Here is a 14,862-nt window from a genome sequence, read left to right on the forward strand (position 1 = left end):
CCACTAATAACCACTCCTTTTAAAATTGCAATCTGATGCTTGAAGAACACTGTATTAAAATTTTTCTTTAAGACTCCCTCTATTTTTCTAAAATATTGTATTTTTATTCCACAGGCCCATGCTGTCAGCAGTAGGTGTTGCAAACAAAAACATCCCCCTACTCCAAGAGCTATTTATTAAAAAGGTCAAAGATTTTTTCAACCTCAAAATGGAACAAAAGGGTTTTTTTAATAAATTGTACCAGAAATAACAAATGATCTTTGTAATGTGTGCAACAAAGCATAACACACATTGAACAGAATGAGTGAAACTTCAGTTTCCAGTGTATAATGAATTTTAGTAATTTAATACATTTTAGTTTTTATTTGCATATTCCACCGTAGTGCTGTGACAACAAATCACACCTATGTACCAGAGCATACATCAACAGTATGATGTAACTTTACTACACCACTGCTATATTTAGCTTTTTGAAAGAGACATAAGCATACACTATGGCCACATCAAATAATTTTCTGGTTTTTTTTTTTTTTCTTCGATAACCTTCACTTTTTCAGTAATACTTCACTTTTTAAAATTTGAATTATTGAAAAAAAAAATCACAGAAAGTTTATACAGGAATAGCTATAAGGAATAACCTCACAGGCACTGATATAACAAACATTTATTTTAAGGGCTGAGAGACATTAATATCCTATCGACAAAGTTGACTGAAAAGAATGACTAACTTTGTCTAAATGGGAAATGCCCGCTTCTGCTCGTATGTTGAGAAAAGAAATTCAGAAAGTTATTTTTTGGCCTTGCTATGTCACAAAGTCAATCATACAAAGACCTACGCATTTAACCTAAAGTGATAGTTTTAAAAGTCCTTCTATTAAAAACAAAAACATCATGCAAAACTTTGATCAATTATGTAATTGCTTTAAAAATGTTGCAAGACCATACTGTATATATTAGCTTTTATACTGCTAATGCACAACTAACAGCAATCTTGATTAGATTAACACAAATTTGTCTTAATTACACCGTTATATCACACTAAGGAGACAAATGCCACAAGATTGGCAAAAACATTTAATTCTGAGCACTCAAATGGCAGGATAATTACGTGTTGTAATCCCTTCACATTTAGGAAAAAAAACCCCCATACTCCTGCAGTCTCACTTTACAAAATAAAGTTCTGTAAAATATTAATTGGGAGGGGAACAGTTTATACTATCTAACACAAAGTAACTTATACAACTAGTGTCAAAGGCAAACAAAAAAACTTCTAAATAAAAAGTCAAAATACACATAGCAACAGAAGCACAAATGCTGCATTAAATACAATCAAGATAAGATGACAATGCACTTAAAGACAAAAAAAGATAAAAAAAGAAGAAAAGTTACTAAAGTTAGCAACACATTTAAAGAAAATGCAATAAGGAAAAAACCCTCAAACTATTTTTTCCAATGACAACAGAGTTTCCATTTGCAGTCTTTCCATCCATAATTTGTCTGATACAGTACATCCATTAAAATATTCAGAATCTCACAGAAGAGCTAGGTTGTTCTCTTCCAAATCTAATTACCGAGTTGGTTTTGGATGTTTTAAACAGACATTATTATGTCTGTTTAAAAGCAAGGCAACAAATGGACTTTTTATCACCTTTGATCTTAGCACTGATGACAAACATTTTTAAAAGTTATCATAATCTTTTTTGTCTTTTTTCCCCTCTGCTTCAAATCCATCAACCCCATCACTGTCCCTTCTCCTTTTACGATTATTATGGATGTTGAAGCGTTGATTCATCTGTGGTAACGTATCCATTCCTAAAACTTTGTGTATTTGACGGAATGCAAGGAGTCTCAGTGCAAACTAGAAAAATGGTAGAAAGAAGATATTTCTGTTAGAAACAAATGTCAATTTCGAGTACTTTGTCAAACAATTAATGAAGAACATTAGTGGTGTATATTATCCTTAGCTCTTATTATTCCCTCTTCCTTCCCCCAAAGTCACAATAAAATGCACATAATAAATAAAACGCACAATAAAATGCACAATAAAATGTGTATGTCACATTTGCTGCTTCTGTACAAAGTACATCATCTTAGCTTAAAAATAATATACATGTGTTTTAGCTGCTGGACTTGCACTGAAGCAGACAAGGCTTGTGACATGTCCCATTACGCATTAGTAATCTTTAGCAAAAGGATCAAATGAAGAGGTAGGGGCAGTAACCTCTTAGGCTGCAAGCGTGAATGGTCAATACTGTAAGTGGATACAATAAATATTAAAAATTAAAATTACACAGATTTATTTATAAAATATTAAATGCCAATGTAATTTTAAATCTAATAACATACTACTGTAGAGTGAGCATCTTTACAGATATATATACATAGGATGGGAGTGCTTCAAACTTTTCAGGAAAATACGTTAATTTTAGTGCAAAAATGAACACTATTATACATTCTCTGTTGTGACATTTTCATTGCCTAGCTTAAGACTGATCATCTGAAAGACTGGACTATATTCTAATAAAGGAAAATTCATGTCCACCATATAGCTCCATTTAAAAAAAAAAAAAAAAAAAACAAACAAAAAACCAAAAAACCCCAAACAAACAAAAAAAAAAACCCCCAAAAAACCCCCAAAAAACCACCTCACCCAAAAAACCAGCCATCAAATTTAGTTCACACATACTTTTCCTTACCTGCGCACTTGAAGTAATATCCTCTCGTTGCTGATCTGTCATTACAGCAAGCGTATCAAAAGGATCTTTCTCACAAGGGTCCAGAAGGCCAGGACCACCTACAACGGTTAGGCTAATTAGTAGCACATCTCTACCTTATTTCAACCAAGATTACAGATTTTACATTAGTTAAGCATAAGTATACAGACACTGATCAAATGCAACTTGCCTTTAAGGATAATTCCTGAAGATATACACTCAAAAACTCTTCTCAGTGCATCCCCAGGACTCTGTGGTCCAGTAGCACTGCTAATTGCTTTTTCCACAAGCAACTCCATAGCCTAGACCAACAATAAGAAAATCCAGCCAATTTAGAAGATTGATTAAAACAAACAAACAAACCAACCAACCTACTACTGTTGTTCAATACAGAACTTTTGATACTGGAATTTTGAAGAACATTACACATCACAGAATGCTTTCAGTTAAAATGGAAAAAAATCAGATAACTATGAATAAAAAGAAAGCTGCTGCAAGATTAACATTGAGTACTGATACTGATATGCTTCTTCTCATCACAAGTTGTTCAAAAGTTTTGTAGAAATTTATACAGTAGTAGCCTACATATGCAGGTAGACAACTTGTCCAGCCATTTTTTGAGAGAGCATGAAACATGGTGGGTCACTGGAATCTGTCAGCCACATGAATAAACAGCACACAGTATGAAATTATGAATTTCATTCATCTAATGAAATTAACAGGATGCTACAGAGAAATTATTTTTTTCTACAAGAATACAGAAACTTAAAGCATCAAAAATTTAATGACCTTTTAACATTTAAGTGGTTACTAGTTCTTCAGTTTAGTAAAACTGAAGTTCACAGCAAGTTTTTTCCTGGATATAGGCTAACACTAACTCAGATGTTAAACAAGTGTAAAAAAACCTTGATGATAAACGGGTTTTCTAAAATTTACACATTATTTGATATTAGTTAAAATGGTTTAAGTGATTAGCTGTATTTTAAATATTGTTTTTTTCTGTGAATATTTCCATTGTTTACTTTTATTAGGCTCTATTTTTTCCAGAAAAACCTATAAAAGATATTTGCAAAAGTAAAGAATAGCTTTCCTTAGCTTTTTCAGCATTAAATGGATGTTTCAATACCACCTCTTTGGCAAGTTTCATTTTCAAACAATGTGTGCCTCTTGTTTTTTGGTGGGGTTTTTTGGGAGTTTGTTTTTTGGTTCCTCTCCCAAGTTTACAGTTGTTCAAATGTTGCCTTTTATTTTTATTTTCCAAGAATAAATGCCTATTCTAATGCATGCAAGTAACTATAGGCAGTGTTGATTACAATCCTTCACTAAGGGTGCCCATTCCTTTCTATTTTAGCTCAATTTAACTGACAAATTTCAATTCTTGAGCATGGTATTTCTGTACTCCCGCTGTATCACTCAGGATCAAGCTTTTGAGTTTTAGCAACAGTAATTTAGTTGTTTTCAAGTATGAAACAAAATACAGCAGGAAAGAAAAAAAGCAGTTCATGTTATTGCATTTATTCAAGTCTAGTTCTTTTGGATCCTCATACTAAAGTCCACAACTTAATCCTAGGAAAATGTGAATTATGATGCCCTGCTGTTTATGTGCACGAAAAGCTGGATTTCAAGTTTGGGGGGGGGGGGGGGGGGGAATAATCAACCTTGAAATATTAGTTCCTTCTAACTTTTAGGAACTTGACAAAATTCTTCTAATTTAGTTTTTATTTTTAGGTATATAAAGAGGTTGATACTAATGTCTGTGTTTAGACTTCCTAATATTTTCTATTATTACAACTACTTAGGCTCTTTTTGAAAAGCTCTGGCAGCTCTTTGGCTTGTAACAGACTTCTAGCATACAGGTCAGAAGTTCTGTATCCAGAAAAATATATTTCTTTGATCTACAAAATTTCATCTGTGACTATCAGAAATTACATATCTTTAAAATCACCATTTTCATTCTGTCATTGTTTTCGTCAGTAAGACTTTGCCAACAGGCCAAAAGAACAACTGACTACACAGACTTCAATGTTGATTCACGTCACTGGCAATGCATCAAGTACCAGGAGCAAGCCAGGAAGCACTTTTGGAGAGGACTGAGACACAGCTAGGCCTGACAATGCTTCATAACTCTCTTCCCTTCTGACTGTGCCTTAGAACAGATATTATGAGAAATAAAAAAAAAACATTCCTTGTTCTTCATCTGTGTGCTGCAATAGTTCTAAGGATGCTTTTCTAAAAGTATGCCAGGGTTTATTCTTTGGCAACTCAGTATCATAGTGATATTGAGGGCACTTACATACTACTAAGCTTCTTTTAAGCTATATTTGTACAGTGTATCTTTCATGAAGTATAGCACAGAAACTGGAACTTTTTTTTTTACTTTAAATATTGAATAAATATTATCAGAAGTAATTTAATAAAATTGTCTGCAAGCTTAGTACAGTTGTAAAACATTTCTCATTGAAATAATGCCAACTACTGTAACTGTCTTGACAATGTTAGCACTCTTCCTGCCAAAACTGAAAAGTCTACATTAGGAAGCAGCACAGTGCAACAGGATTTGGTCTATGAAACAAAACAGTCAGAGCTGAGTTTACCTCCACATATATACATTTCAGAGATTTTGTTTCAGACTAACTTTGTCCAGTCCACAGATTGAACATCTGTTATAATATTTGGAGCACAAGTTGCACTCCTGGAGAGCATCATTTAAGATAGTCAATATAAAAGGAATGCTCCAAGAACACTCGGCTGCAAGAATTGAGAGAGGTAACTGGGTACAACCTAGAGATCTGTTTCTAAGTGACACTGATTAAAATGGTAATGGTGACACATCCACAGACTAGTACTGTGGTATTTCATCTTGCAGAAAGGATATATTAATGAACGCAGGAATTACTGTGATTTATTCTTTCAAGTAGCATTTCTGTTATCACAGAGCTATCTGGGTACAGCTGACATTATTTTCAATCAGTTTCAGTAAAGTCCAAGCAACTCAGAGTAGGTGGTTAGAAAAAAAATAGATTCTTTTATACAGAGTAAATGAAAAAATGCTAAAAATGAATAAGAATAAGAATGCTGAAAAAGAATGCTGCCCACAAAGAATTCAAAAGAACAAGAAAATTCCTTTTGAAAAAAAATTCCAGCTCCAAATGACAAAACCTCAGAAAATTAAGTTTTTAGAGGGAATCTGGATCATTTGTTGGGGGGGGGGGGGGGGAACCCAAAAACCCCAAACAAAACCCTACATTACTCCTTGAAAAAGTCTACATTTTAAAACTGTAGTAACGCTTTCCTATGCTTTACTTGCAGTACCATGTGCATTAAAAGACTCATTCAAAAGAACATTACTCACCCAGCTTGGAAAATCAGACCAAGTTGGAACTCGTTGACAGAGATCACGAAGAATACGTATGATAACCACACAGGACTGCAGACCGTTAGCTCTAGCCTTGAGCGCAATGCAAAATCAAATTAATTAATCCCAACACCTACAGCAAATAGGACTTGTTGAAAGACTAAAACACCACTGGTTCAATGGAAGCTCAGATACAAGATTGAAACAAATCATTCTACAACTTTATTCCATGAGCTGCCATTTACAGCAGTATTTTATACAAGGTTAGTAATTTAAGGTGGTAGAAATCAAAGTGCACACAGGTTATACAAGAATAATATTTCTTGATCCCCTGTACACTTTGACCTATGTTCACTTGTAACAATAAATACAGTATCTTTCTATATTAGAAATAAAAAGAATAAAGGTCTAAGAAATAGGTATAGAGACTGAAAGGTCAAGGGAATCTGTTTGGTTTCTTTATTGTGCCTTTGCCAGAACGCAAAGTCACTAAACCAAACAGTTGCTTCTCGCCTTTCATTCCCTACACTTAATACACTTAAAGAAATAGGGAAAAAAGTCTTAAATCTAAACACAAAGCTTTAAACACATATTCCATTATTTAAAGAAAAGTTACTCTGCAGCCTTATGGAATATATAACAAATATACAACATTAATCACCCCAAGCGAGTCAAGCTTTCAACATCGCCTTCTCAATGACCGGGGGGGGTGGGGTGGGGTGGGGTGGTATCATGTCAAATGAGCAATAACCGCATAAAGCAGTTCCTCCATACTCAACCTTCTACATTTAAATTTAGGGACCAGAAAAATATTAAGTATTATTAGCATGAACAACGCTGAGTGTTTTCACACAGTTAAACATTTATATTGCAACTGAACTAATCTCTCATAAGGCTACAAGAAGAAAGTAAAATGATGTTCCGAACCTGGAACCACTTAGCGTGGCGTAGAGCAGCCAGAGCGTCAAGGCATTTTTGCCTGTCCAAGACGTCCGGTGGGTCTTTCACCATACCCGAGGTTACATCTAAAATGGATTGAATTGGCAAAATGCAGTGAGGAATGGGTGTTTGACCAGGTGAGCAAGACACTTCCTTAAAGTAGCTTCAATGTCACACATGCCATTTAAAGTTTAAACACTTGAACAACAACTGTAAATGTTCAATAAAAGCCATTCAATTAGGATTAGGGCATCAACCCAGTATGAAGATCAAGAGCATATTATACTTTAGCTCTCAGGTTGTTTTCAAATGCATTGCAGATTATGCAATGCATAGTACTTCTTTATTTAAGCTAACACCGGAAAAACACATATCCCCTAAAATTAAATAGTGAAGGAAGGATGGTTGGACACAGTGCACCAGCACAGAGAACACAAGACAGAAGGAACACAAAAATCCACTTTAACCAAGTAGAAACATTCAAACTTAGTTTCTTGTAAATTTTAATGGTCACACGTTACTTGGGACCTACTCTTTAAAAGAAAAAGTATAAAAAAAAAAAATCTTAAAAGTACTAGATGTTTAGTAATTATGTTATTTTTAATCATACCTTAAACTTAAAATGGAAATGATTTTGCTTTAAAAAAACCCGACTAAAGGAATGTGAAATGCTCTTCAGTATTAGAGTTCCATTACTTTCTAGTACCCTCTCTCTTACTCATATAAGTAAATTCCTCAGCCCATGATATACGTGCTCCAATATCATTTAGGATGCAAGGAAGGATCTGAAAAGGGACTGCTTTACTTAAGACTCAGCAGGAAAAAGAAAAGCAAGAAATAGTTTAAAAAACAAAGCAGAATGTCTGAAAGATAAAGAAAATACAGTAGATCTTGTATATTTAAATGTTCAGAAAAGGATTAATTAAATTACCAAGCTGATTACTTTGTTACCAAAAAGGAAAAGACCACAAGGCCTTTTTGGAAGTGGTTTAATCAATGAAACTGGAACCACTGAACAATATGAAATGGTATCTTTGGGTTACTTAAAAATTATAGGGATATAATGCAATGATCAGCTTTAAAAGTTCTTTGTTTTACTAATTATGAAAATGGCTATTGTGACTAGTGACAAAGTATATTGGTAGCATAACTGGTGATACACCAGATACGACGAAAGAAAAAGCCCTCGCTCAATGGCATTCATTTCACAGGAGCTGGCTGTATGGAACAATATAGTTTACTTCAGCAAGATATAAATTTAGGTAAGTCTGAGAATAAAATTTTTTATATATATATATATATAAAAAAAATATGAAACATGCCAGCAAGGAGAAGCTTCTAGGGATGCTGCAGAGACACAGCTCTGAAACCACCTATTTATACACAAATGTAAAATAAATAGTAGGATACTTTACAGAGAACTAAAAAGCCATGAATGAACATGGTGCTACAACTTTGCAACATAATCATTAAATTTAATCTGAAGTACTACATTCATATTTGGGTTTTTTTTTTTTTTTTATAGGATAGTCCCATTGCTCTGCACAGGGCTAAAAGGGGGAGGATTTCAAAATAAGAACAAAGCTGTGAAGAACATTGGTATCTTCTCACACAGCTATTCAATCTTATGAACTATATTTTAAAGTGGAAAGAAGAAAAACTGCACTAACAAGGCATTTACAGAGCAAATGAAGACATTTAAAGTGGTATTTCATTTAAAATAAAACAAAAAAAACCTCAAACCTATACAAGAGAGGTGCCAGGTAAGATAACTGATGAAACAAGTACAACTTGGATATAAAAGACAAGGAGTACATTTAGAGAAAACCCACAGCAGGTAAAAAGAGGCAAAGAAAGGTTGAGAAATTAAAAATAAAAATATGGGTCTGTTGGGTCTAGTAGCCTAATCAGTCATTTTTTTTACATTCTTCTAAAACTAATATGCAAATAGGTGACACTGCAAACTTTTATCACAATAATTCACTACATAATTTGAAACTCCAGTTACTTCTAGCTCTGAAAAACTTCAATTTGGAAAATAATTTTACTAAAAAGAATTACAGTTTAAGTGCACAGAAGAGAATCTTAGTGCTGGAAATGTCGATCTAAAATGTGCTACTAATAGATATCATATGAATACCCTTGAAACTTAAAAAGACTAAGTCAGAAGTTGCAATGCACCTATTGCACTGAGAATACATTGACTGAAAAAATGTATCAAGGAAACTCTTGTAATACTTAATCTGTGGATTTTTGCATCTGTTTCACATTTCAGGATTAACCCCTTAAAGACTATTTAACTAAATTCAGATGCCTAACCTACCACTCTGTCAAAGCTAAGACAAAAAAACTGAATTAATTTACAGAACACAAACACGAATTCTTACCCTATATAACTTAATTTATTACTAACCTAAATATAAGGGGTTAATCTTCAGTTAGACATGCTGTGTCCACACTACCTCTTCATTAAAAGTTAACAGGTATATCAATTTTGGTAAGTTTTATTACGTGAAATACATTTTACCCAGTCAACTATTTCAAGACTAGTGTGAACACTGCTTAATATTAGGAGAGAGACAAAGACAAAAAGAAGGAAAAAAAAAAAACCACACAAAAGAACAGTAGATGCTAGGACTATGCATCCAAACCCCCTCCTTTGTAAAGCATGGCAGGTGTGACACTGAGCTTTAGAAAACCTTGGTCAAAAATCCTTCCGATGTCTTGGCAGCAACCCCTGACAGGAATCAAGTCCCTCTGCTAGAAGGCTTTGGACCGGGGCTGTTAGCTAAGGATTAAAAAAAAAAGACACACGCGCACACATATATGCGTTTATAAGTATGTACATTTTGTTTGCTGAAGGAAAGATTCCACAGCAGGGGTTAGAGCACTTTGAATATATCAGATTCAGTAAACTGTCAAACGCACAATACTGTAAGGAACAGTAGCTATGCAGTTACCAATTTTATTTCGCACTGTATTTTTTTTTTTTTTAGCCTTTTATCATGTAATGGGATTATTACACATCAAACATGATTCTACTCCACATGCAAATCTTAGTCTCATCTTTACTCAAACTGATTCTTCCGGTAAAGCCTTCCTTAACACCTGAACTAGCTCCCCAAGCAGGCTAAAAAAACCCCAAACAAACAAAAAAAAAACCAAACAAAAAAACACCAAACAACTTTAAACCATTGTAAGACACAGAGCATGAGAAGCTGCAGTAAGAAAACACACAAACACATACTATTACTCTGCAGCAAAAAATAAGCAGCAGTCTTCATAAGGCCTTCTTTGCTGCAATAATTTGCAATTCAGTCTTCTATTTGCTCTAGTTTCAAAAGTGAACTTTTCTGCACATCCATTTTATACTGCTCAGTGTCTTGAAGAGAAATCTAACTTGATTTTGCTTGCCTAGAGGCAGTACTGCATTCAGCAGTGAATAAACTCAATGATAATTTTAACTCAAGTGTGGGTCAGATAAAAATACAGATTTGTTTCCTTTAGGTGACATAAATTAAGGGATGGATCGTAGTAATTTGAAATTTATTTTCTTTTTACTCTACATCATAGAATTTTAGGCCAGAAAATTGAAATTGAGTATTGTGGCAGGAATCAATATTGCACTTTTGCACAGTACATTAAGAAATAAACATGGTGTTTAAGGTTAACTTCATTTAATGGTTAACATAATTTAATAATCAAATCTTTTAAGTTAAGTATTCTTTATGAACTTAAATAATATGTGAAGTCTGATTCAGCACAGACAAACCGAGAGTCACGTTACACAGATTGTCAAAAAACAAGTAGAATTGGTCGGGTGTGACAGTACACATACAAAGTCTTTATAGCTAGGAATAATATGCACAGCTTAAAAATCATGTACAAAGCACTCAAAGACTCTTCAGAAGTCATCCAAACTAAAGAATGTATCTTGAAATTTTTCTTTCCAATTATGTAGGACGACTTTGTTAACACAGCTTGCTTACAATGCACTAGTCATAGCTACAGAACATTTACTAATGCAATATAAAAACCTCAAGTATTTTAGAGGACATGTAATGATGAGATGAAATAAAAAAGCCTCTGTGGCTTATATAAATACATATATACACAAGCACATGAATATATACAACATACAATTTTTTCAACCTGCATATGAGAAGTGTTAAGATAGCCTTAGATTTCCTATCTGTAGGTTCACTGTCAAACACCAGAACCCTGTTTGCCATGATCTCTTTCAACTATGAAAATACAGGATTAAAAGGAAACAAAAGTTAATTTTATCTGACCCGTAAACAAAAAGAACCAATGTACTGCAGACATTAATCATGCTTGTTGGCTTAAAAGCTTTTGGAGCTTTGAAAGTGTTACAGAACAGACCCTAAAGCAACACTGCTGGCACCAGAGAAACTGTGAACTTCAGAAAGGTAATTTGATTTACAAGCTCCACCTTCTGCTTCAGCTCAGCGACAAAGCCATTTCTTATGGTACTAGTCTGGGTTTGCCAGTTGGATAGAAGACTGATTGTAATACCAGGAGCCTAAATATACTCAAAAAGCACTCCAGACCAAAAAGCAACCTCAGAGAGCTGGAAAAAAATTGCATCGTCTTTTAAAGTTAGAAGCACTGTTACCATCAAAAGTATTATAAAAGTGCATTTTAAGTGGCACTGCTATTTGGAATGTGTAAGTGATGGTAATACTGATCCAGTTTAAACCCAAAACCCTGTGATTTTTCTAAAACCATACAATCTTTCTCCTAGGGCAAGACTGCTCTAGAAAGCCAGTTTATAGCCATTTGCTATAAAATACTTAGTTTTCCACATAATTTTATGGGGGGGGGGGGGGGGGGGGAAGTCAAGTTTGTACCTTTTCCAGAAAGCTGAGGTTGGACATAAAGTTAGAATTTTTAAAAATTAAACACATCATATAAGCATTTATTTTAACCAACTGTTCTCTACCAAGACTGGTTGTTGAAAAACAAGGTTTCGATCAAATACATTAGTTGTGCCAGCATGTTGCCTTCTAGGACCTTAATGCCATCTTAAGCAGAAGAGATAAACATATAAACACAGGTGAGAAAGAAGTAACATCTTTAACAACTTCCCAACCTCCATCTCTCATGTTCTCCTCCCGAATGACTGGAGATGTCAGTGTGATAGTAACTTGCATTTTGGGTTCCACACATGAATTCAAAATTATCGCTGCTTCTGGGACTGCACACTTGATATCGTATTTCTCAGGACTTATTACCTAAATATCGAGAAACAGAAATTTCTATTAGCATGTGGCCAAGAAAAGTATGGGGAAGAAAACTGATTTCAACATAGTCTTTTTAATAGAAAGACAGAAACACAATATAATTATATGAAGCAGATACCTCTGTATTCAAAGAAACAACAGTATACACAATTAAGATATATATGGACTTCATACTGTTTCCAAATCATTAATGAAAATACACAGCAGTCACCAAGCATGCAAAAGAAAAAAATCTACCCATAAAGGAAATTCATATACTAAGTAAATTACATAACAAGAATCTTGACAGTGTTTGAGATAAAGAAAAGCCTCGGTGCCACTTAAAATGCCAATTGGATATGTTTCTCATTGGAACACAGGAGCCTTTAAAAAGCACAAAGATGCAGTGGTGGTTCTTCAAGCTCGCAGTTACAGGATGGGTACTGCTAGGCACATTCTATACTTGGCTGTCACAACATCCTCCGATGAGAGCAAAGTGCAAGATAAACACCGGGGGGGAGAAGTAAGAGTAACAAGGTGGTTATTCAGAATTGCTTCTTGCAACTAGATTTAATAATTCTAAATACCCCCAAAAGGAAGCTGTAGGCACCTCTGTCACCTTCTTCCACAAACTACAGGGACAAGTGACTTCTCCACAAAGCCGGACCAAGATGTGCAGTTTTTAATTTTTCTTCTGTTCTGTTATTTCAAACAAGAGCAAACCCAAGATTGTTTTCTAATTAATCTGGATCCTGCTAATGCTTCTACCATGCCACTGATTCTGCCGAGCATTTTACCAGACTGCATTGAAATACTAATGCTGTGACAAGCATTCTATAATGATGGTGGACAGGTTTTGTTCAGTAGAGAGCACCGGAGCTAAAGACTTTATTTTGTAATTTCATTTCTTGTAGAAATACAGCAAATGGTTTATATGAATTCTGCTGAATGGTCTAAGACTGCATGTACTTTTGGGTTGGTTTTTTTTTTTTTTAAAGTGCCAAATTAAAAAAAACAAAACAAAACAAAAACAAAAACAAAACAAAAACATCCCACCCAAACAAACAAAAAAACCCCACCCAAAAAAACCAAACCACAAGACTTAGTTAACTAATTGCGGGACTACAAAGCACTGACACATACAAATTGGAACCAAGACATAAGTACAAACAGACTGGCATTAATGGAGAACTTTGACCTTCAGGCAGTGCAAGCTTCCTGTAACACTGCACAAATTACCTCTATCACTTCTGGTAATTGGATAATAGTCTTTCTTCTGCTCATTTCTATTTCCCAGTTAAATTAAATCTATTAAATGATGATTGATACTACACCACTAGCATAAACACCTAGACACTTGTATAGACACAATATACAGAAAGCAAAACATGCAGCATAGTCCCTGAATTCAGACAGAAACACTCAGAAAATGAAAAGAAACTGAACCTGAGCTATGAAATGCAGCACAGTCAGCCCTGCAGACATTTGACTTGAGGACAGATTTTTACAGTATCTTTACAAAAATTCAAATCCAAAAATCTAAATACTACTTACTGCAAGTTGTTTGGGAAGACTTTCAGCAATACGACCAAGTAACATCTTTGAAGGCTTCTCAGCACATAACAAAACAAGATTGACATTTCGGTCTCCACGGAGTAGCAAACCTTTAGCCAAAACGCCTACCCGTAAAACTCCTTTCAAAGCTCTGTGAATTATAGTTAAAAGTTGCATTTAAAATAATATAAAAACCATTAAACTAATCCTGAAGATAGAAAAGTGGAAAAAAGATAGGAGTATTCCATATACTCGAGGCCATAGTGACATATGTCATATCAAAACCCAAAGAGAACAGAATCCCTGGAAGCACTGATAACAGTGCAAGGAAAAACATAAAATGACTTCAGAAACAAGTGATGAAATTTTTAAAAAATAATAAGAAAAAAATACCTGTCTTTACTGCCATCTTTTTTGTCATCTCCCTCTTTGCTCTTACTTTTTTCGTGGTCAGTCATATTGTCAGAAACAAGTTTCAAAGCACGCTCAGTAATAGAAACAATTTTTTGGACTGCTTGAAGTTCCTCCTCTGTTGGATATATAGCTGCATGTTTGGTCATCACATAGCGGTCATCAGAGGAGTCAGGGCGGCGTAGAGGCTAAACAGACAAAAAAGCACAGTTCTGAAATTTGGGTACACTTTCAAGTTCACAGATGATATGTGACCAAAAACCAAACATGTAGCTAAACAACAGAATATTCAAACCTCAAATCATTGAAATGTAACAAAACATGAACTGAAGTGTCCTTAACAACTTACACTGGTCACAATCAATCATGTCTGAAAAAAACATGAAATGTATCAAAAATAAACAAATTATGAAATCCCAGGATCAAAAGTACCTCCCCAACATAAATATCTATTGTCTTTCTGTTAACTGGGAAATACTTGCATACTGCTGCAAAATAAAGTATCCATGATTGCTTTCATAGAATCACAGAAGAATTCAAATAGGAAGGGACCTCAGGAGGTCCTCTAGTCCAACCTCCTGTGCAAACCATGGTCAGCTATAAGACCATATCATGTTGCTCAGGGCTTTATCCAGTCGGTTCTTGA

General features: G+C 34.5%; 1 protein-coding gene across 1 annotated transcript in view; it reads right to left on the reverse strand.

Annotated features, from left to right (window-relative positions):
- Positions 1-1,309: 1,309 nt before the first annotated feature.
- The window catches only part of LOC127028984 (zinc finger RNA-binding protein-like), a 44,237-nt gene continuing 30,684 nt past the window's right edge, over positions 1,310-14,862 (reverse strand). The window contains exons 13-20 of the mRNA XM_050914665.1: positions 14,199-14,404; positions 13,806-13,956; positions 12,122-12,263; positions 6,997-7,094; positions 6,067-6,162; positions 2,905-3,016; positions 2,697-2,794; positions 1,310-1,858 (exon numbers count right to left, since the gene is read on the reverse strand). Coding sequence (XP_050770622.1) covers positions 1,679-1,858; positions 2,697-2,794; positions 2,905-3,016; positions 6,067-6,162; positions 6,997-7,094; positions 12,122-12,263; positions 13,806-13,956; positions 14,199-14,404 — 1,083 coding nt within the window. The 3' untranslated portion in view covers positions 1,310-1,678. The remainder of the gene's footprint in view (positions 1,859-2,696; positions 2,795-2,904; positions 3,017-6,066; positions 6,163-6,996; positions 7,095-12,121; positions 12,264-13,805; positions 13,957-14,198; positions 14,405-14,862) is intronic.

Source organism: Gymnogyps californianus, unplaced genomic scaffold (assembly GCF_018139145.2).
Source record: "Gymnogyps californianus isolate 813 unplaced genomic scaffold, ASM1813914v2 HiC_scaffold_54, whole genome shotgun sequence".
Classification (NCBI taxonomy): Eukaryota; Metazoa; Chordata; class Aves; order Accipitriformes; family Cathartidae; genus Gymnogyps; species Gymnogyps californianus.